Below are 23763 nucleotides of genomic sequence, written 5' to 3' on the forward strand. Positions count from 1 at the left end.
TTTCAACAACTTCAAATTGAAACTTATTTGAAGATTAAAGATACATACTTAGTTTCTCCTAGCAGAGTCTCTGAACTCACCTGCTTAAAGGGGGATTAAAAGTGTTAAGCACCAAGCAGCCTGAAATATTTATATGACATGGGGACACGCATGGGAGGAGGATCACTCAGGAAGAAGGAAGAAGCAGAAGAGCTCACTTATCACACTAGAGCCCACTTGCCTGGCAAGCATAGAAGTGACCAGTTATTTTGACCACCACTTGGTCATTCTCATCAGGCGTCTGGTCACGAGGGACAACCACTTCTGCACTTGACAAATTCTGGAGCTCATTCACCTGAAGGAGATAAATACAAATCATGTTAAGTGGAGTTGTTCTTTTTTTTTTTTTTTAAATTACCATTTCCTTACTATGTAACCAAAATACTGAGCTTTGGCTTTATATTCATAATCTCATCTAATAATACTAATAATTCTATCCGTTTACTAGTATTGTCCCCATTTCAAGGTAATTAAAACTAAGCCTTAGTGAAAGAAACTGACTCGCCCACAGTTGCATAAGTTAATGACACAACCAGATTCAACCCCTGAAAATCTGATTCCAAAATACACACTTTGAATCACTTCAGAATTGTAAATAGCTTTGAAAATGACTTGGAAGTTTTATGTGTTAGAAACTGGAAACCATTTGCTTTTTTCAGTTACAGAGGTGTAAGTTATAAATGTAGATGAAATTTTTTAAAGTTTCTTTTCATGTCATTAAGTGTTTGCACAATAAAAGTAAAAAGCTGATGTATAACAACAGAAAATGCAAAATGCCCCTTATAAATATGAGACAGTTCTCCCATACAAAGTGGTCTGAAAGAGAGGCACTGCTTTCACTGGTAGCTGACACCAACACCCAGGAGGAACAAAAGGCAGTCTTCTCCAAACCTTGGCCCAGACGGTCCTGCTTTTTTATAAGTTAGCCAAAATTTAGGGACTTGGAACTCCTAAGTACCTTTCAACGCTTTCCCTTTCATACCACTGCACAGGTTTTGCTGAAGTACTTGCCGTTTTGCCTCCTTTTCCAATAACTCTGCCAGCAGCAAAGGATGGCACTCTGATGTGAGCTTCAAGTTTCACCTCTTCTTTAGGACTAACAAAGTTTTCTTCTTTAATTTTTCCATAAATTCTTCCCTGAGCCTACAGATGAGAACATATCTCATCAGTGTCATTCATGTAGGAAATGCAAAAAGGTCCATTAACTTTAAAGATGGCCCGGATCCACTGGAACAGACCTTTGCAGTGATACATCTGCATTTGATAGATTGTGGAACGTTGCACAAGAGGTGGAAAAGTAAGGAAGTCCTAGAAAAGGTTGACAACAATAATAACTATACATCACAGATGAGGCAATTGAATGATTGATAAAATAAGATTAAACCATATTCTTCTGACAAAAACGGTTAAAGGCAATAAGTTAGCAGTCAGCCGAACTAAAATTTTTGCAAATGACCATTTGCTCTCCAGTCTTGAAAGGTAAAACCTCTCCTGTTGGCAATAAGATAGTAACTGCATTTTTCTTGAGTAAAAGGGACTGCAGAGGAACTACAGAGCCACCTATGCGAGGCTCACAAGAAGCCAAGCCGCTGTCTAAATGGGCCAGCGAGGAATTTTCTAGTTAAACATTTCTTCATCTTAGCCAGATGGTTTCTACTTCGACTAAGGCTACAAAATCAAGTTAACATACACATCTGACAGTTATAGTCAAACACATCCTGTCACTTGCTGCATACAACTAGAAGTTATACATAATAAACCTCTCCTATTATGTACAACCATTAATTTGCTCTGGTATACACCAAAGGAAAAAGGAGTCAGAGTTGGTTTCATCTGACAAGCTGCCACAGCAGAGAACAAGAACAAAAGTACCGAACACGTTTTCACCGGTGCAGAAATGATAAGCTCATTTTAGGGGGTTACAGAAAAAAAAAAAAAAATCCATCTTAGTACCCTGTCTTCCATTCATCCTCAGTCTCAGGCCACAGATGTAGCTATCAACACAGTCAAAGGACACAACGGATATACACTGTCCTCCAAAACAAGCTCTCGAATGCATAAGAAAAAATATGGGTTAGGAGGTTTACTATTACTTAGATGTCTAAAATAAAATAATTTGTTATTATCACTGATCACATAAATGACATTTAAGCATTACAGCTTTTCTTAAATGTCCCACTTAAGACAACTGAACAATACAGGCATAGGAGGATACAGGGAAACAAACTCTGAATTCCCCAGCATACAAGCATTATGAAAACTGCAAGATAGTTAATTCCATTTGTAGAATAATAAGACCATAATTGATGTTTTTATTTATCTTTTAGTATTTCAAACTAAAAGTGACTGTCTCTGTAAGTCTGGGATAGGAAGCAATTTTCAGCATCTCTGAGTTTTGATCTGAACTGCCTGGACCACAAGGACCACCTCCTACTTATGAGGAAGTAAATTTCTTGACCCAAGTTTGAGGCTAGCCAACTGTACCCCACATCTCAGAGCGCCTCCTTTTGTTTCCTGTTCTTCCTGTAAATGAAGTGAAAAAAGCTTCCGATTTTTAGTGAAAAATAGAGGTCAAAGAAAGTGATGGTTTAAAAGGAGGGAAGAAGTGGGCACTTGTTAACTTAGCCACATTTTAGAGCTAAGAGAAGTAGGTTAAAGAGTTATCCTGTTAACACAGCTGCTAGGCGGTAGGAACAAGACAGGAGTTTTGGATAAACTGCACTGAATTGAGTAGCTGCTTTTACCTATGACAAACAGGACACCCTACTGAGTTTATGAGAGAAATCACATACTCAAAGGTATACGTTTGTGAATTTGAGGATCTGGCAGGGTCTTAAGTCTGATTCATCCCAGGTCTGCTCAGCACCACCACCAGCACATTTATGTTGTACTTCCTGTGTCAGGCACTATTCTAAGCAATTCATATATTGTTTAAACCTTATCTAGATTTTGTGGGTGTTTTTAACCCCGATTTTATAGATGAGGAACTAGGCAGAGAAAGGCTAAGTAACTTGCCCAAGGTCACACCACTGGTAAATGGTAAAGCTGGGCTTTGAACCAGCAGCCTGGCTACCAGGTCTCTGCTCTTCATCACCCTGCTACACCACCTCTCAGGACATGGTGGGAGGCATTCCAGCCCCAAAGGCCCCAAACCCCAGTATGACCAATGGTTCACACCAGGACAAATGCTGTAAGAGTTCCTGCCATTTCTACCTCTAAAATTCAAAAGATTAGAGTGGCTTGTTGACCGACTGTGGACAAGGGCTAACGGTTAACCCAAGGGTAAGAGCAAACAGGGACATTTTAATTCAAGGTTGAGGCCTCTCTGGGACAAGAGGAAAAACTTGAGAACAGCAAGGCATATGAATCAGACTTGTAAATTTCAGTCGTAAGGTCTCACCTTCACACATGCTAACAGGGCATTGAGCAAATTCTCCTTTGGGAGATAGTCAAAACCAACAACCATTACAGAACTCTCAAAATTAACCAAAGGCTTTGGTTTATTTTTAAAGTGTAATTTGCGGTATGTTTCTACTCTGTTCTTAGTCTTAGAAATTTCCATTGAGAGATTCTTTCTACTGAGTATTAGATTTTTTTACAGGAGAAGCCAGGTTATGGATTTCCCAAGAAGACATCCATTCATTTGTTACCTGTGCACACACTCCAGAGCACATACCTTGAACTGAGCCTCCGGTGGCCCAGTGATAATCACCATCCTCACTTTAGCATCTGGCGCTTCAGCTGGAGCGATCTGTAACAGACCCAGTAACGGGTTATGACACTTCCAGGTGCCACCAACAGAAGTGTTACACCAACCAGCCTGTCATTTGCACATGACTTACTGAAATGTAGAATGAAAGCCTTCTGGAAGGTAGTTACACGAAGCAGTGATTAATGTGGATTCATTGGTTATGGCTCCTGCCCTATACTGTGTACTTACACTGTGCCTGGCCCTAATGTAAAAGTCCAGATGCAGCCTCTACCTAACCCTCACTATTTCCTGACGAGGTACTGCCTCATGGAGAGGCCAAAGGCTGGAGAAGGTGAGTCACCTGGCCCCTGATCACACAGTCCAGTGAAGCTGGAGGGAGAGCTGGGTCTGGCTTCACCATCACATTCTTTGTCACTACACCAGTGGGTGCTCAAAGGGTGGTTCTTAGCCCACGCGCATCACAACACCCTGGGCCTCCTGTATGTGCAAGAAACTGCTAGGTTCCCAGTCTAAGGCTATCGGTACGTTCCCCCAAAGTACACTCGCTGGACTAACATATGGAATAAACTAACATTAATTTGGCAGAAGAAAAGTAAACTCAGCCTCTTCTATTTTGGCAGAGCGTGTGAAATCACACAAAAAGCCTAGGCTAGGGAATTGTTGCAGAGACTGTTGAAGGGGGAGGAAACCAGCATTCCCTTAGTAAGAAAGGATTTGGGGAGTTGGATGGTAGGAAGTGTTTTAAAAGAAAAAATTTTGCTAGATATTTGCTGTGCAAGAAGCAATTCCCTACAGTAAATAATGAGAACAGGAAGCAAAAAATACAATAAAAGCCATCCCAACTACCACCCAGTATGATCACTGTCAACTACTTATAGTCTAGTAGGCCCTTCTCCACACCTTCATAATCAAAACAATGTTTTTTACTTTTAATAGACTCATGCTTCCTCCCTCAAAATAAAGCTAACATTTCTGTTACTTAGACCCAAATTAATACTATTCCTACTTTATTGCTGGGCACTAGTTTTGAATCTGTAAAACAAGCCAATAATTACTTCCTTTTAGACCACACTCTTAGGATTATTCACAGGAAACCCCAAAAAGAAGGTATCATTCTTCATCTTTCTGACTAAGGTTTCGTTTTTTTAAAAAGGATCTTTGTCAACACTGGTGATAGAGGGCTGGGGCTGAGGACACTTGTACACTGAGGTTAGGAGTACAAATTGCTACAATCTCTCAAAAGCCTGAAAAAAGCACATGCCCTGTGACTCACCAAACCCACTTCTGTAGACTTACGTTAAAGGATAAGGTTATATATGACAATCTGACCAAAAGAACTTTGTCTACCCCTGTGCAGGTTAAATTAGGAACAATCTTAATGTCCAGTAAGTTAACACAAATGATTATGATTTGGTAATACCAAATATATGCCTATTAAAGTAAGTACATATATGGACATTTACATTATGGAAATGCAGCAAAGTGTTAGGAGTGCTGATGAATCTTTCAGATTATGCATGTTTCAGACTTTTTGGAAACAAAAATATTTTAACCTCATCATAAAACCTCCATTAAAGCCAGAAAAAGAGCCAAACGTCTAAATACCCAGTTCTTCTTGTTCATGAAATGTTCATCGCAGTTTTTCCAAAACAAAGCTGCTAGGTTCTTTTTGCATGTGTGAGCATGTTTTACAGATTAACGCAGTAATCAGGAAACTAACAGGATAGTAAAGTTAGTTCACCCCTTGGTCTTTTATCATGTCTTTTCCTTTACCCATTTATTTTGGCTGCATTTTCTGCTCACGTTATTTTGTTATCTTTTGCTACAAGAGAGACTATGAGGGCTTTCCTGTGTGTTTTGTTTTTTTATTAACTGTGTAGTTTACATACAGTAATGCTCACTCCTTTGGCACCAAATACATAGTTGTAAATACCACCACAATCAACATAAAAACAGCTTCTGTCACTCAAAATTTCCTCATGCCGCCTTTGTTTTCAACCCCTCCACCTCCAACTCCTAGCAACCACTGATTTTTTTTTCCCCTCAATTTCCATAGTTGTCTTTTCCAGAATTTTCATATAAGTGGAATCATACAGTATGTGGCCTTTTGAGTCTTCTTTCTCTTAGCATAATACATGTGATTCACTCAAGTTGTTTTATGTATCAACAGTTCCCTCCTTTTTACTGCTAAGTAATTATTATGTAGACAGGCCACAGTTTATGCATCTGCCAGCTGATGAACATTTGCTTCTTCCCCATTTCCCAGTTATAAATAAAGATACTATAAACATTTGAGTGCAGTGTGGTTTTTTTGGTACTATATTCAAATTTAAAAATTCATTAAATATTTGTAAAATTGGACTTCCCTGGTGGCACAGTGGTTAAGAATCTGCCTGCCAATGCAGGGGACACAGGTTCAAGCCCTGTTCTGGGAAGATCTCACATGCCGCGGAGCAACTAAGCATGTGCACCACAGCTACAAAGCCTGCGCTACCGAGCCCGTGTGCCGCAACTACTGAAGCCCACGCGCCTGGAGCCTGTGCTCCGCAACAAGAGAAGCCACTGCAATGAGAAGCCCGCGCACCGCAACGAAGAATAGCCCCTGCTTGCTGCAACTAGAGAAAGCCTGTGCGCAGCAACGAATACCCAATGCAGCCAAAAATAAATTTATATATATATATATTTATAAAATGTAACCAAAATAAACCCCCCAATAGACCGATGTTTTCCTGAAGAAAGCTATGACTTTTATCAAGCCTTTGTCAATTTGTATATTCCTTAAAAGGACCACAGCCTTGATTGTTCGGCCACTAAACAGTGTCATTTCGGAGTGTGAGGGACCAAAGCCACGCCCAGGGAAGATGAGCTAGAAGGAACATGTATCTGGGAATGCGGTTGGGGCAGAACCACCATTCTAACGCTAAACTGCATACCTGCAGCCTACTTTTTCTAGAGAGAGAATTTAACTTACCTTGTGTAAGCTAGTGTTGTTGGGAGTTCTCTGTCACACACTTACGTAACCCCAATATAGACTACCACATTCAATTCAAATTACAGAGTGGCAGGAAGACTCACATTTCTGTAACTCGCTGTCCTTAAAGCACCAGGAGAGCCACAGCTGGCAGAACAGTACCTTAATAGAAGCTCCTGCAAAGCGAGAAAGCTGTTTGATGTGTTGCCCCTGCTTGCCGATGATGGCGCCGACAGACAGGGCTGGGATGAACAGATGGACAGTCTCTGTTTCTGACTGCTGTTGGAAAAGAAAGACAGGACATACATGCTTACTGGATACAAATCAGGCTGTATCGCTGGCATAGGGAGAGGGGCATTCTCATACTGTTAGAAATATTAGCATAGTTTTAGGAAAAACCACCACAGTAAGTTGATATGAGTTTACCTAACAGGTCGAGAAGATCTCACATTCATCCTGAAAGTGTTAGCATTTAAAACATCACTTTTCTCTGTACAGTTTTTCCTCAAATTTACAGATTTAAAACAGATTTTGTGCCACTTAATATTGGTCCACCAAATGACACCACTGCTCTTACCACACAAATTCCTAGTGGCAGTAACAGCTCCCTCTTCTCCCTGTAAGCTCAGCGTGGAGGCAGAGAGCACGGAGCCCTGAGCACCACAGACCTCCAGAGGGGCCCTGATACTCAGCGACAGCCGTTCCACTTCTTTGTCCCTCCACACACCCTCAACAGAAGGCTGTTCCACATGATGTCGTTTACTCACACTATTTGGTAGGAATTTTTTCTGTCTTTAGTTTCCTTCCTCTGAAGCAAAGTTGTTTTTTTTTTTTAAATAAATAAAAATACTAGTAATAACAGAAGGCTGGTCTGGTTCTTTAAATAAAAGGAAAACCTTTTGCCAATTTACCAATTATAAACATGGAATGAGAAAAAGGAAAGAATACCACACAAGACAAAACTAAGAACAATGTCCATAAATCTGAACATGTCCACGACTTGTCTAGAATTACCAAAATCAATCAGAAAAAATTACACTGACCAAATAACTGTTAACCCTGCAATCAACTAGTTAGTTAAATAAAGTGCCACGCCCAAATAGATTTGATTTTTTGTTTTCAAGCCAAACAGGAAGAATGATAAAAACCCAGTGAAAAGGAAAACAGGAAACTAGAAAAGGATAGGCAGACATGTTTCATGGAGGAAAGTCTATGAAATAAAACATTAATAAATGGGAGCCTACTGCAAATAACATGTTCTCATTTGTTTTACTTTAATACACCTTGGATATCTTCCTGTGTCATTCCTATGTCCCTGCCTCATTTTATGAACTGTATTCCTTCAGAGGGAGACACAACAGCAGATCGATCCCATCCCTGTTACGTATGTGCATAGTTTTCAATTGTCAACTAACGCATTTGTAATGCTGCAATCAAATCTTTGTACAAAAAAATTGTGTGCCCTTGTACAAGTACCTCTACTGCATAAATTCTTAGCACTACTGAGTCAAAGGGCCTGAACATTTAAAACTAATAAATACTATCGAATTATCATACAGAAAGGTTCCCACTCAGTCCACACAGAATGATGGAATTCCAGTTAATACATTCATGGAACATTTGTGTTTTTTATTAGTGAAAGATGGGTAAAAAGCATGCTGAGGTAAAAACTCAGGCTTAAGAGGAAGATAACTATGATCAGGGGGCAGGTGCACATAGCAATCCTTCGTGGTGAGAGTTTGTGAGTGTCCCCTGTGTGAGCTTCTGTGTATTTACACCTCACAACTGATCCAACTGATAGAAACTAAGAGCATTCCCATTTTAAAGATGAGAAAACCGAGCCAGAGAGATTACTTGCACAAGGTCATATGATGACTGGTGTTGGAGCCAAGATTCAAACCTGGGCTTCTCTATCTCCTAAGCCATGTTCACAAAAAATGAGTATATACTCCAATTCCAACAGGTATGGGTGTACTTTGCAATATACATAGACCTGCAGGAATGACTGTTAAGAAAAATGTCCAGTAGAGCTCTCAGGGAAGTACTCCCTTGCCTGGTTGTATCACTCTTCTCCATCTGTGTTGGTTTGACTTCCATGAGTCAAAAAAATTTGTAATGTGTAGGTGGTAAAAGCTTAAGCCTTTGATCATCAACATGCTGAAAGGGGCATGAGAGACAGGCCATGAACATTTTTCTTTATTTTGAATAAGGAAAACTAGAGATTAAGAATGATGTCAAGTACTAAATGTAAAATATAGACAGCTGGTGGGAAGCGGCCGCATAGCACAGGGAGATCAGATCGGTGCTTTGTGACCACCTAGAGGGGTGGGATAGGGAGGGTGGGAGGGAGATGCAAGAGGGAGGAGATATGGGGACATATGTATAATTATAGCTGATTCACTTTGTTATACAGCAGAAACTAACACACCATTGTAAAGCAATTATACTCCAATAAAGATGTTAAAAAAAAATGACGTAAAGAAGGGCAAAAGGTACGAACTTCCAGTTATAAAATAAGTCCTGGGGATGTAATGTACAGCATGGTGACTACAGTTAATACTGTATCGCACATTTTAAAGTTGCTAAGAGTAGATCTTGAAAGTTCTCATCACACTTAAGAAAATTTTTGTAACTGTGCAGTGATGGATGTTAACTAACTATACTTACTGTGGTGATCATTTTGCAGTCAATACAAATATTGGATCACCTGAAAATGTACATCAATTATACCTCAATTTAAAAATTTACCAAAAAAGATGCGTTTAATTGAATCACCAAGGGGCTTCCCTGGTGGCGCAGTGGCTGAGAGTCCGCCTGCCGATGCAGGGGACATGGGTTCGTGCCCCGGTCTGGGAAGATCCCACATGCCGCGGCGCGGCTGGGCCCGTGAGCCATGGCCGCTGAGCCTGCGCGTCCGGAGCCTGTGCTCCGCAACAGGAGAGGCCACAACAGTGAGAGGCCCGCGTACCGCAAAAAAAAAAAAAAAAAATTGAATCACCAAAAAAGAGGACAAGATGCTCTACTAGAACAAGGAAAAGAAATCAACAAGTTTGTTGTCTCACCTGCAATACATCCATCTTAAGCATGTGTAAGACACTTTTAACTGAAACTTAAGGGTTTCAATGTTTGTTTCCACTATGAGAATAAAATAACCACATCACAGAAGAGTTGTCCAAAAAAAAATCTCCGATTCCTTCATCTTTCCCTGACAGTTATTTTGCTATATCTGAGGATGCTATTTTAAAGACCTTTAGAAAGTTTGGTTTCCAATTTTTCACCAATTTGTCTAACGCTGCAATCAAATCTTTAAACATAAATCTTGTGCCCTTGTACAAATAATTCTAAGGTTTTATGTAATAAAAATGCTAGGTCAGAACATGAACATTTAAAATTGATATTTCCAAATTCTCATGCTAATTAATTTATCTTAGGGTGAATAAATGTGTAAAAGACAGGGGGAAGTCATTTTGGTTCGAAACATGCCTTTCACACTTACAAATATTAAGCAGTGTGTGATTCTAGACCCCATGTCTCATTTCCCACACATAAAAATCATCTGAACTCTGCTCTTCTAAGTCTCTTCCTTTATCTGTAACCACACCCCACCATGTACCTCCTTATTTCCTATACAAGTTAATCTAAAATTCAACTCCAGAAAATATTCTTGACAAAAACCATTGTACATTTTGTTTCTTCAGCATCTGTACAAATAGATGTGCATACTATACCCTTTACAACTTGGTATATCTTTGGTATGTTTCCTAGGATGTTGTAACACACTAAGGGCCTTAATACAGCTGTCAGTCTAATGAAGATTCCCTTGGGGCTCTATAAGCATTCCTGGAACACACATATCAGAAGAGGTTTTGCCTTCCCACTGAACTCTTGACTGTGGATATTTGTGAAAGAGGCCTATCCGGCACAGCTTGGCTAAGTCAACTTCTACTGCTATTCATCAGCGAAGAACCAAATGGAAATACTGAAGAATGAAATAATTTTAAGTCATAAGAACAATGCCTCTCTCTCTCTTTTTTTTTTTTTTTTTTTTTTTACGGTACGCGGGCCTCTCACTGTTGTGGCCTCTCCCGTTGCGGAGCACAGGCTCCGGATGCGCAGGCTCCGCGGCCATGGCTCACGGGCCCAGCAGCTCCGCGGCATGTGGGATCTTCCCGGACCGGGGTACGAACCGCGTCCCCTGCATTGGCAGGCAGACTTTCAACCACTGCGCCACCAGGAAAGCCCAATGCCTCTCTTTTGAAAGCACTGTACCTCACAGCCTGCTAGGGTGTTAGGCAATTACCACATACCATTTTTTCCAGAGGGACACTTTAAGGCCTCTCTTATTTTAATAACTGGACAGGAATGAATTAATGCTGACATTGCCCATAAACTGTGCTCAATGTTAGTATCAATTTATTTTGTCATTCTGGTCCTTATATTAAAACTGGTATGTTAATCTGAACCAATTTTTTAAAGTAAAGATAGGATCTGTTTTATCTCACTGAGAACATCCATGTAATGTTCTTCCGAATAATAAACTTTTTTTTTAGGGGGGTGGGAGGAGTCAGGGGGCTGGCAGTAATAAAGACCTAAGGATCAGACTAAATCTAATGTGTAACTCACCCAGGTCTGCCCCATTGTATTTTGCCATGACTATATAATTATTTGCTTTCTGGGCCATGTTCCAGAAATATTTTATGCTGCTTACAAAATACACAATAGAAAGATAAGACAAAGGAGGTGAAGAAATAAGAGCATAGGGACCTCAACAGAAAAGATAAAACCAGAAATGCTGTTATTATACAAATTTGGCTCTAAGCTTCCTAGCAGCTAATTTAAAAAATTAGTTACATGATTTACCACATCTTGAGAAAAACTATTTGTTTAGTAAAAACTACTTTTCCTGGGACTGACCCCAGACAGCAACTTCTGAATGTCCTCAGACGCCGAATGTAACAGGCATCATCCCCAGAGCAAAAGTCCCAGAGCCTCACAAATGTAGCCTGAGCATGTCTCCGCCTAGAAGATACCGAGGACCATGGCGACGAGAAAAGCTCATGGGCAGAAAGTGTGTTGTAGTCTCAAAAGTTGAACAAAAGCAAAATCATCTTTCTGATACAGTCATGGATGAGAGGCTATAGATGTTTTTGTTTTACTGATTTTGGGGAGGTGCGGTAGGAGGTAACAAATCCATTACGGAGATTAAGAGTGAATTTAAAAGTTGAGTGAAGATTTGGAAAAGGAATGGTGGACAGTAGAGAAGGGCTAAAAGGACCAAACTATAATAGAAAGAAGGGGCAAAGACATAAAGAAAGCATCAGTATGCAGACAGAAAGAAGTTCCACACTGAGAGGTTAGAGGGAAGTAAATGAAGCCTGCCAGGAGGCCGTGTCCTGGACTGACAGCGCGGTGTGTACTGTTGGTAATAGCACCTTAATGAAAAGGTGACTCATCAGGTGTCTGAAGCCACCCAAATCCCTTTGTTCCAGTTCCATATCCACCAAGCACATCCCTGACCATAAATTTCTTTTCAAGGAAACTTTCCTCTGAGAATATAAGGCACCTCGCATAAACATCCTGTCTACTGGACAGTCATTAAACTGGCCCATTCTTATATGGGATTCTGTGTAGTAAGCCATGTTTTCAGGATTAGAACACCCAGATAAACAGATAATTTTTACATGTAAAACTAAGAAGCCAGAACAATGGGTTATAAGTCTCTTTCACCTGTGAATCTAAGACTCTGAGATGAGCTTAAAAAAACGCATCAGCATTACCCTATAGCGTTACACAGTCTTTGCGTGTAAGTTAAGTTCAGCTGCATTATCCTGAACGCTTCTTCCTAAACTTTCAGAGGTGAAAGACATTCAGGTCACAAGCTGTTTCCCAGTGGATTTCTGCCAGATGCCTATTGGCAAAACTTCCTTTGGACTTCTTGGCAGACCCTACGCTATAGCTTGAAATAACAGAAGAACAAAGCTGCTCAACAGAAAGTTTGCATAACTGGTGAAGTCTGCCAATGAGTAATTCCTAATCATCTATCATGAGGAAATACAAGAATGAGCAAACAGTAAGGTTCAGTGTATTTACTTTGTGGGGAACAGAACCTAAGACATCACAGAGGCATGGCGACATGCATGCCAGCCAACAAGACCAGCCTCCAGGAATCTGGAAGAATGCCAGTGTCTCCCTCTGGCTTGTAAAATACATACTCCTGGGGTTTTTTTTTGTTTGTTTTAATGGATTTTGGTCTGGAACTGAAATTGGGTTAACTCAACTTCATGACCTGAACAGAATATTTAAGTTTAAAAAAATAAATAAAAAAGCAAAGAAAGTTTCTCCCTATAACTAAGTAACCAAGACCTCTCAGAGATAATAAATATATGCAACGAGTTATTTACTTTGAAGTTGTTTACTAACAAAAGAGCTGCACCCACAGTAAGAAATCCTAAACAGTAGGACTATAAGACTCCATGAGAGTCATTTGATCTAAAAATCCCTTTCAAATTATATTTTGTTTTTTTAAAGAGCACTTCAAACTAGGTAAGACCTAAGAAGAAGTGTTCAGCTTTCTTGCCTCTTCCATAAGCAGCCAAGTTAGCAATTTTCAGATTACACTGTTGTTCTAGAGACTTGGGGAGACTCCGAAGACACTATCAGAATTATGGAGACAACGGCGCCTGAACTAACATTTCCCAACCCCAACGCAAGCTGCCAAGACCATCCAGCTATGGATGTTGTTGTGTGCGATGCCAATTCCAGCTCTTACTCTGCTCACTAGCTGCCAAACGCCTCTTCCCTACTGTTTGAGCATTTCTGAAAGGAGCATTTCCTGTCATTTATAAACTTGAAGTTGGCCAATGAAGTACTGCGTAAGCCAGCTCCCAGGCAGGAAGTAGAGACTTTTGTCTGTTGGAAGAACCAACTCTTTGGCTCTATGGGAAAAATCAACCTGGCAGGTTCCGGGAAGAAGAGTATGTTTTAAGAGGAGGCATGGGCAAAATTCTGGACTAGAACAGCGACAAGGGATTTATCCAAAGACAGGATGCATCAATTCTACTTTCATGTTACAAAGCAGAGGTGAGAAAACGTGTAGAGAAAAAAATGAAACTCTAAAAGAGGAAGCAATACATGACTCCTTGCCAGGCAATATATATTTAAAGTAAAAGCAGAGATTTGCTGCTAACCTACAGGAATCAAGGATAAAGAGACTATCTTAGTGAGTAACCTGACTTCTCTGTGAGAGCTTCTGCAGAACAGTAAGCTTCTCATCAGCAGCTGTAAATGCAATGGAGGAGAATCAGAGTGCTGAGAGCAAACACCTGCCAACCTTTAATTCTCTAACCCAGTTTTTAAATACAGGCATACCTCAGAGACATTGCAGGTTCAGTTCCAGCCCACTGCATTAAAGCGAGTATCACAATAAAGTGAGTCGCACAAATTTTTTTGTTTCCCAGTGCATATAAATTATGTTTATACTGTATATAACTGTTGTCTATTAAGTGTGCAGTAGCATTATGTCTAAAAAATGTACTTACCTAATTAAAAATAATGCTATTGGGAAAATGGCACCAATAGATTTGCTCAATGCAGGTTGCTGCAAACCTTCAATTTGTAAGAAACAAAATCGAACTCTGTAAAAACTAGTAATGTTTGACCTGAAAGAAGAGTCCTTAGAGATAATTTGTTTATCTCGGTTTCTTCACTGCGTGCATAAGAAAAGAAACCCAGAGCAAAGAAGAGGAGACTAACACAAACAGAGCTGGCTCTTGTCTCTTTACACCCCACCCCTTTAGCACCAAGGTACAAACACCTCAGCCACTTCACATCACCTGTAGCTGCCGGTGCAAAGCTTTATAAAACACATCATCAATCTATTCACACTTGATATGAAATTCTGATGTCTATCTTTAGATTAATGGGCTTTGTTACATGGTTTTTACCCAAAGAGGTTTGAAGTGGCAGATGAGGGGCATGGGAAGATGCAAACATCGCCGACAGCAAAGGCAGAAACACACACACTGCAAGACCATGGCAAAAGCTAAGCACACCTGACAGCCTGGCAGCTTCAAGAACAGGCAAAGGAAATTCTCATTCTCATGGGGATAAAACACGAACCATCTCAGTGATCTATGTTCTCTGTAGAACTCCAGTTGCATTTTTACTCTACATGTATTCTAGGCACTGAGAGAACAGAGTCCTCCACCTTTTCTCCCTGGACATTTCCCTAAATTTGGTGTAGCAGGTACCGCTCACTTTATGTGATACGAGAGCCAAACAGGAAGGGAGAGACGTAAAAACAAATTCAAGAAGGAAGATCCTAGAATGTTAATTTTATTTCACACGATTGTCTACCTCCAGTTATTATTGTTGATGCAACTGAATTGTGCACTTCTTTCAAAACAAATGATTGTATACAGTGTCTGCTAGGCTGCATTTATTTTCATACTATCACTGGTCTCCTATTTCTGACCTCAGGAAAAATGCTACTCTTAAAAAGCAAATATAAAAATAAGGATTATTTCTTAATAATCCACCTGTTTAAAAAACAAAAGCTGTTTAATGTTTGCACACAAACACACACATGCACAATAGATTTGTGGGCACGACTACCTGAGCTGTGTAATAAGTACAAACGTTCAAAGTGGAAAGCGTGTCTAGTCTCTACTGACCTTTCAAAGCAGTAAACTTTCAGGTGAAGTTCAAGATGAAGGAAGCCTTTTAAAAATCCTTTCCTTCAACATTTAAAAATAACTAACCTCTTTCCCCCTCCTCAAAGTCTCAAACTTTTCCTTTGATATCTGGAAACATACATTAACAACCCTACCACTCAAGAACTTCAAAAGAAATAACTCACGGGTCTACTCTGCAAAGATAAGAAGGTTCTAGTGACAAGAATTGAAAAGCCTGTGCTGGCTCCTAACTGATGAGAGATCACACGGGGACCAGGTTTCGCATTAAGATTTTTCCCAATTAGCATTTAATGTCACACTACTCGAGGGCAACAGAGTCTGATTGTGTCCCTTTGACTTCATCCCCCTCAACCATAAAGAAAGCCAAGGCACATTGTCTTACCTCAAACTGTGGGTAAGGAGGAGTCATAGCTGAAGGGGGCCCTGAGGTGGGAGGTGGCATCCCTGAAGTGGGTGGGAACAGACCCAAGGCATTCAGATTTAATCCAGGAATTAAATGTGCTTGAAGCTGCAATGGTAAAAAGGTCCCTTCATTTTACAATTACAAGATCAAGTGTAAGTGAGCATTTATATGTGATAATATCCAGACTGTGACCTCGTTTTATGACTCAAATTTTAGAACAAAGCAGATGTTCCATGTGAGTATACTTGAGTATGTAGGTTATGTCTGTTTATAATTCTTGATATTTTAAAATCCATGTGCCGTCTGCCTCCTCTTTGACCTGAAGCCATGCTAGGTTCCTCAAAGCAGGGAACACAGCTTTCTTGCTTTTACGACCAGCTCACAGCGCTCAGACATATATGTAATCTGTACACTCTGGGCACACAGTAAATAGAGACTGAAAATCTTGCATTAATTGAAGAAACAAGCAAACAAGATTTGTTCATTGAAGAGCAAACCAGATAGCAGATATTAAGAGATCTTTACGCCATGGAAAAAATTTGGCAGTCATGAGTCTAAAGACCCAAAACAAAATCAAGCCCTTTGGAAATCAGGTCCCATCCCCATGTCTTCTACAATTAAACCTATCTTTGGAATGGATCCAGGAGCCAGAAATGGGATTTTGTTTTGGCTTAATTTGATAAGGGTTAAGGAAATAAGGTAGGGACTACAGAGTTCAGACTTGAGCACACTCAATCTTTTTTAAAGGTCTATGGGGCTGAATTTACCCCCAGGCGACTCTGAAACATTTGGATGAGCAGTGATGTGAAGGAAGGTAGGTAGGCAGCAGTCATGTGGGGGTAAAATGATTAGCATTCCAGGCTCTTCTCACAAAGGTAATATCATTTCACATTTTCCCTTCTTTTAGGTGTAATGTTTCAGATGACAGGCCCAACCGAGGAACTGTTTTTTAATCATTTACTTGAAAATTCAAGATAGACTTTGGAAACGCTGCATTTTCTGCACCATTCCATCCATTAAGGAATGTCAGCAATGCACTTGCACTACACAGATTGTTTTGTCATTTGAAATTCTGTTATCTCCAAGGTTTATGAGTAAGCAAATTTTAAATTTGTATTCAAACAGCAGCTTTTATATGCACGGTATCTATTATAATCCTAATAAGCATGTCATGTAGGCAGTAGCCCCATTTTACTGATGAGGAAACTGGTGCTCAGAGAGACCAAATAAGCTGTCCGAGAGAATAGAGGTACAGCTAACAAATGGTTGAGCTGGGATTCAAACCCAGTTCACAGACCTCTAAAGCCCACATTCCTATAATACTCTCATCTCCCTCCAACTCACATGGTATGGGAGAGATTAACCTTTTTAAGGGAGGTATTAGCCTTACCTCACAGGTAAGGAAGCTAAGGCTCAAAGTTGGCTAAAATCACAGAGATAGCCAAGCCTGATGTCAAAGTCTGCATCTTGCCAACTATCCCAGGGCACTCACCGTGGTGCTAAAAATCAATTCGAAACCGCATCTAACAATGACACCCTTAAAGGAATCAATGTTAACGCAACTGAAAACGTCTTTTGATTGTTAATCAAAATAAAGACATTTCCTTCATATTAAAACTAACATTCATGGAAGCAATATCATTTTCATAAGACTCCCTGATTTTCTTCATGATCTCTTCCTCAGCTTTGGCACATGTTTCCACACTGCCTTTGACCGTAATGGTGCGCTCTGGATTGTACAGCGTCAGTTCCTGCAACCTGCAGATTGGAACAGAGGGGAAAGAAAAAGACTGGAAATTATAGGAGGAAGACAGTAATAGTCCAGCCACAGATGGCAATTAAAACCCAACTGTGGAGGCTGGCAATATGTAAAAGTGGGTGGTTAGCCATGATGAAAGATGAGTAAGCCCCTAAAGACATGACTCCAAGAATTGTAAAACTGCATGAGAGAAAATACTGCCCCTCCCACCTTCTCAATAAACATCGCTGAGTGTACACAGTTCGATTAAGTCCATGTTTTAAATAGAGTGCACTTCTTGACCACTTAAGGTGAACTATTTTCACAATTGAATAGTGAAATGTAAAGAAGATGATCGGAGGAATCTACAGTTTTAGTGGAAACCAAGAAGCAAATGAACATAACCTTTAATGAGTATGTTCCTAGTCTGCACTGACCAATTCGAGGCGTTAACTGGCATTCTCATGCAATTGCATTTTCTGGGTCGCCAAGCAAGGAATAAGCACGGAAATATTCCAAAAGGGCAAGCCAGAATTTAAACTTATTTTTGACGGGAATTTTAGAATTTAGATTGACGTAGGCTTCAGGAAATAATACAAATCAATCCATTTTGACTAAATTTTAAAAATAGTCCCTCGATGACCATTTAGACAACTAAAAAGTTAGAATGCAACAGCAATATTCAAAAACTCCCTGCTTCACTCAGCTCCTGCTGAAGTTTCAAAATCCATTCAGGTGACATCTGAGACCACCTAAGCCTGAGCCACTCAACAGCCTTGAAGGGAACCAGTGGGAGATACTTACCATAGAAATAAGACTAAATACACAGATGGAAAGGATACAGAATATTGAGACAGCTCCCCTTCATATTCCTAGGGTCCAAATTCTCATTTTCATTACTAGCAAAATGTCTCAAGCTAGACTTGAGCCAGATGAATAGGATATTTTTCCTTAACTTCTTCCTAAACTCGCTAAAAATACAGACATCTACACAATGAAGATGATTTGTCTTAGACAAACAAGTGTAGTTCTCATCTCCAGGCTCAACCCACCTCTCCACTGCCAAGCATTTTCTGTTACAATTTTTAAAATAGTTGCTTCCAGAATAGATTTTAAGATTATTTTCTATTAAAACCCTCCCCTTTCTGAGCATAAAATTCAAGACAGGGCAGGATCATTTGTTATTTTTACCACTTTGCGGTTTTTCCTTTCTTTCCCACAAAGCACAACTCTCCCACTTCCCTTCCATCCCTTTCTTTGAAAACTCCTTACTACGTGAACATATTGCCCCAGTTTTTCTCTACTATTCTTCGACTTTTTGGGGGGTACTCTGAAGGAAATGAAGGAAAGTCACCCTCAGAAGACAAAGGCCTTTCCATATAATTTCAGGGCATTCATGGCCCTAGGCATGGGGGCCAGCCTCCAAATCCCCACTCCCCAGGGATGGGCAGTCTCCTCCCACACTCACTAGAGCCAACATGTCAACAGCAATAGAAAAATGGTAAAAAGTGTGACTTCTGAGGCTATGCTATAAAAGACACTGCCGCTTCCGTCGTCCTCTTTCCTAGATCATTCACTCTGAGGGAAGAGAGCTGCCGTGTCCTTAAGACACGCAAACAGCCCTGTGGAGAGGCCCAGGAGGTGAGGAGCTGAGGCCTCACACTCCAAGAGCTGCCATCAACTTCTCAGCAACATCAAGAGATCCCCAAACGGCACCGCCCAGTCAAGCTGTTCCTGAATTCCTGACCCACAGAAACTAGGTGAGCAGTCAATGCTTACCCTTGTCGTCAGCGGTCCAGTGTTGGGATAATTTGTTACACAGCAGTGCATAACACACTGGGTTATATATTCCAACTTTGGGAGTATATGCCAGAAAACCTGACCAAGACTTCAGCTAGGAAATATGAATGTGAAGTATTTAGTGCATCCTGCCTTTTTAGTGGGAACAGATAATACTTTCACTTTGAGTTAGAAGCAGATAGCAGGCAGTAGACTCAGTTTGAGAAATGAAGTGTAAGTATGGTGGTACAGGCCAGCTCCAAGAGTTGTAAAATGCTTAATATATAACCTACAGCTTAGAAACGGTGTGTGAAAGTTTTCTGATTCAAAAGAAAGCAAGCCAGCACTTACGGAGATATTGTGATTTTAGTGTCTGTGTCTTGCTCAATTTTTTTAAGGTTCCTTCCTTCCTTACCAATAAGACGTCCTACAAAGTTATTATGGGCTAAAATCTTCAAGGGAATCTCTTCTGTGCTGTAAAGAAAGAAAAAAACAAACCAAAAAAAAGGGCCATCAAATCAGGGTAAGTAAACCTACCGTAGGGTAAAAAGACAATATTCGTTCGTTAAACATTTACTTCCTACCTGCCATATAGGAAGAATTCTGCTAGGTATAGTTGAAAGCGTGCTGACCATTAGCCTACATTCTAGCAATGCATGAATAGAGGGGGTGAAAGAACAACTGGCAAGTATTTGGATAGGAGTTAATGTTTAAAAGTTTTCTTTTATTCATCTCAGGGAATGTCTTCCAAAAATGGATTCTGTTAGCTCTTTGAAAACACCTTACTCGAACCCATATTCTGAAACCCTGAGTACCAGAACACCATGTACAAATGCAAACCAGTGTGATTTCAGAATAATTTTAAAACACAGTCCTGGAGGTAACATGCACAATTTATACAGGGAAACAGAAGAAACTCAACAGTGGTTACACCTTGGGGGAAGAGTATAAGAGCAGGAAGGGACGGCTTTCACTTTTCACTGTGTACCTTTCTGAATTTCCAAGTCATATATGTAGCATTGTTTAAAATGTCATTGGGGTTATCTGAATGGTGGGCTTTTTCTTTACGTTTTCTCTGTACTAAAAAAGAATTTTAATCTTATAATACAGCAACATATAATACCTTATAATTAAAAATATATGTAATATATTTTCAAAGGTCCCTACAAATTAAATGCTACTCATTAGGTCCCCAAGCTAAGTCTAGCATCTTACTCTGGATCCTGCTTTGAGCACACCACTGTGCTGGATGCTACAAGCAGCAGAGAACCCAACCTCTGCTCAAGGTTCCTGTGCAAAAAGATACTTAGACTTTCAACCTGAAACGCCCCAATCAATCTCCAGTTTACCGCAGCACCTGATTAGGGATTTCCCCACCTCCATACTCCCTGCTGCTGCAGGGTAGGCTGGGCAGACATGGACAGAGCTCCAACAAGCTCCAAGTAAAGGAGTGAGGATTTGGGGTCCCTGCTTTGGGTAAATCCCAGGGATACTTCTTGGACCTTAGGTGAGCTTCCTCTGACACCTCATTGCCTTCTTTTTACAGCTAGACTTTTCCCCATTACACCACTCACAACATATCCAAACATGAATGAAAACAAAGTATTTAAAAGACTTATGCTTTATTACCAAATCAATAGTGCCAACCCTCTGTCGCTCTCTGGGACGGTATTTCTCTTTCTTTGTTGGCAATTCCAAGAACTGTGTCACAGAATTCCAAATGAGACAGTGTAAATATCAACCTCTTCACGGGGTAATCCTCTTTACTCACAATTTTATATCTTGAGCTTCTTTATGCATAATCTCCAGAATAGACTTACAAGCCGCAGAAGTGCCCTCAGGGGTAGAGAGAATAGTAATTGACTTCCTCAGCGGCACCTGCATTCTCTTTACGATGGACGTCAATTCTTCCGGTGCACAAAGGGAGAGGAAAACAAGAGCTGTAAGCATGTATTCACAATAGAGTCTGTAATTACCAACTTTGAAGTCACAGCACTTCCGGGCAAAGAGTGGATGACTCACCCCCCTCAAAAGCATCAAGTCTCGATAAGCTATCACCATGGGTGAGACCAATTTAATTTCAGTACTCCCCTATCTTTGCTCATGCAGGGGCATCTTTTCATTCTGCCCAAGCTGCATGTGCTTTATTTTCCTTTTAGGTGCCACAGGTCAACATCTCACGTCCGACGTCTGAGAGCTGGCTTCAAACAAAAGGCTTTCTTCTGCTCTAAAAGCAAGGGGGATGGGAACACAAGCCAAGAGGACTGGAGCTGGAATTCCACAAGCCAGGTGGACTCCTGATGCTATACTGTATGTCCACGATCCGTCACATGTGGGAATTTCGCTCCTCAGTTTCCTCGGGCAGGGCTCTTTCTACATTTTGCCTCCTCGAGAGAGGAAAGCACATAACAAATAGTGATGGGAATGGAACCCAAAGAGATGGCAATTTCACTTCAAAGTAAAACAATGGCCAATAAACACAAAATGATGTTCCACGTCACTGGTCATTAAAACAAGGTGTCATTTTCTTCTAGGCCTGCGAGCATGTTAATGGATGAAATCAAGTGCTGGCAAGAGGATGCGCATCTGGGCATGGCCACCCTTCTGGTTCGGTGCAGAGTACAGAGCAAACCGCCAGGACCTACCAGAGCTGAGCTGCTTACGATCTTTTTATTTTTTGGTGGTACGCGGGCCTCTCACTGTTGTGGCCTCTCCCCGTTGCGGAGCACAGGCTCCGGAACGCGCAGGCTCAGCGGCCATGGGCTCACGGGCCCAGCCGCTCCGCGGCACCGCAGGATCCCCCAGACCGGGGCACGAACCCATGTCCCCTGCATCGGCAGGCGGACTCTCAACCACTGCGCCACCAGGGAAGCCCCTGCTTATGATCTTTTGACCTAAGAATCCTACTTCTCGTAACGCCTCCTACAGATGTAGTCTCATACATGGGCCAAGACGGGTGTTTTTCACCCCTTTGCAGTATTGACCTTTCGGATCAGACTAGTGCTTTGCTGGGAGGCTGTCTCGTGCCTTGTAGGATGTCCAGCAGCATCCCTGGCCTCTGCCCACTAGATGCCAGTGGCAGCCCCCTCTCATCCACATGTGACAACCAAAAATGTCTCCAGACATTGCCGAACGTCTGCAGGGTGGGACCACTACTGCTTGAAAATCACTAGTGCAGGGACGTTCACTGTAGCACTATTTGTAATAGAAAGAAAGTTGGAATTATCTTTGAAATACCTCTCAGGAAGAAACAGTTAAATAACAGTACATCCATACTATACAGCTGTTTGAAACCATGTGGTTAAATTACAGGTGCCAACATAGTTAGAGGTCCTTGATCTTATGTGAAAAAAAATGCAATACATACCATGGTATGATTTCTCATTTAAGGCTACACGTTAGTAGGTACAAGGAACGAGTCCTGTAAAGACATATCCCCAACTTAACAATGGTCACCTTGGGGGTTAGATGAAGATTAGCTCTTTGTTTTTGTTTTTTTAATGTACATACTTGTACGTTTTGAATTAAATACAAAAATAAGTCTTCTGGGCTTCCCTGGTGGCGCAGTGGTTGAGAGTCCGCCTGCCGATACAGGGGACACGGGTTCGTGCCCCGGTCTGGGAAGATCCCACATGCCGCGGAGCGGCTGGGCCCGTGAGCCATGGCTGCTGAGCCTGCGCGTCCGGAGCCTGTCCTCCGCAACGGGAGAGGCCACAACAGTGAGAGGCCCGCGTAACGCATAAAAAAAAAAAAAAAAAAAAAAAGTCTTCTGTTTAAAAAGTACAAGAAAGAAAATCAACTATCAAAAAAAAAAAATGTGTTCAGGGAAAACTGAAGTACTGGTGAGTTCCCCTGGCCACTCAAACACTAGATGAAGAGCTGCGTAACTCGTGGTCATGAGAAGGACCACTTCACCCTGCCAATAAAATCAAGGCCTGGATTTCATTTTCCTAAATGTCTGACTGAAAACTGAAGATTTATCTCAGAATTAAAACCTGTAACTAAAAATTAGGGCAATGTAGAAGTGAAACAAATAAGAGATATCTAGAAATAACCAATAAAAAAAGTATCTTAGATAACAGCTCTGATCTCAGGAACCATCTTTCCAGTCACTGGTTTCAATTCCCAATCACTGTTAAGTATTGTCTCTCTTCTAGTAGGTAACATGTTAGTCTCCCTCCTCCCGGTTTATTTCCATCTGCTCACTGTGTTAAGGATTACTAAACTCTGATCGTCTGAGAGAACGTGATGTTGCTTTACAGATTAGGGTAGCCCTGTGAGGCCATTCCAGAAATAGAAGATCTGATAATGACTAGTTTCAATGGCAAGAGTTAATTAAATCTGCTGGCAGAGCTGCAAGTGAATCATGGGATACAACAAAAATTGCTTCCCTTCCCTCTCCATCCTCCATCTTCCTGCTTAAATAAA

At 40.9% G+C, this 23763-nt stretch overlaps 2 protein-coding genes and 1 long non-coding RNA gene across 3 annotated transcripts in view; 2 read left to right on the plus strand and 1 right to left on the minus strand.

The window, feature by feature from the left end:
• Positions 1-7942, plus strand: part of MALSU1 (mitochondrial assembly of ribosomal large subunit 1) — a 31475-nt gene extending 23533 nt beyond the window's left edge. Inside the window, exon 6 of the transcript XR_004351433.1 lies at positions 6157-7942. The gene's annotated coding sequence lies outside the window, so the exon portion shown is untranslated. The remainder of the gene's footprint in view (positions 1-6156) is intronic.
• The window catches only part of IGF2BP3 (insulin like growth factor 2 mRNA binding protein 3), a 141039-nt gene that overhangs the window by 2385 nt on the left and 114891 nt on the right, over positions 1-23763 (minus strand). Inside the window, 9 exon segments of the mRNA XM_032643137.1 lie at positions 221-334; positions 1051-1182; positions 3716-3790; positions 6885-7001; positions 15798-15923; positions 17441-17576; positions 19687-19809; positions 21107-21201; positions 21203-21242. Of these exon segments, the coding sequence (XP_032499028.1) occupies positions 221-334; positions 1051-1182; positions 3716-3790; positions 6885-7001; positions 15798-15923; positions 17441-17576; positions 19687-19809; positions 21107-21201; positions 21203-21242 (958 nt within the window).
• Positions 19135-21975, plus strand: LOC116759409. Its single transcript, XR_004351434.1, has 4 exons — positions 19135-19316; positions 19734-19858; positions 21495-21624; positions 21870-21975. It is a non-coding gene; the product is annotated as an uncharacterized LOC116759409 (long non-coding RNA).

The sequence above is a fragment of the Phocoena sinus genome, chromosome 9 (assembly GCF_008692025.1).
Source record: "Phocoena sinus isolate mPhoSin1 chromosome 9, mPhoSin1.pri, whole genome shotgun sequence".
In the NCBI taxonomy this organism is placed as follows: domain Eukaryota; kingdom Metazoa; phylum Chordata; class Mammalia; order Artiodactyla; family Phocoenidae; genus Phocoena; species Phocoena sinus.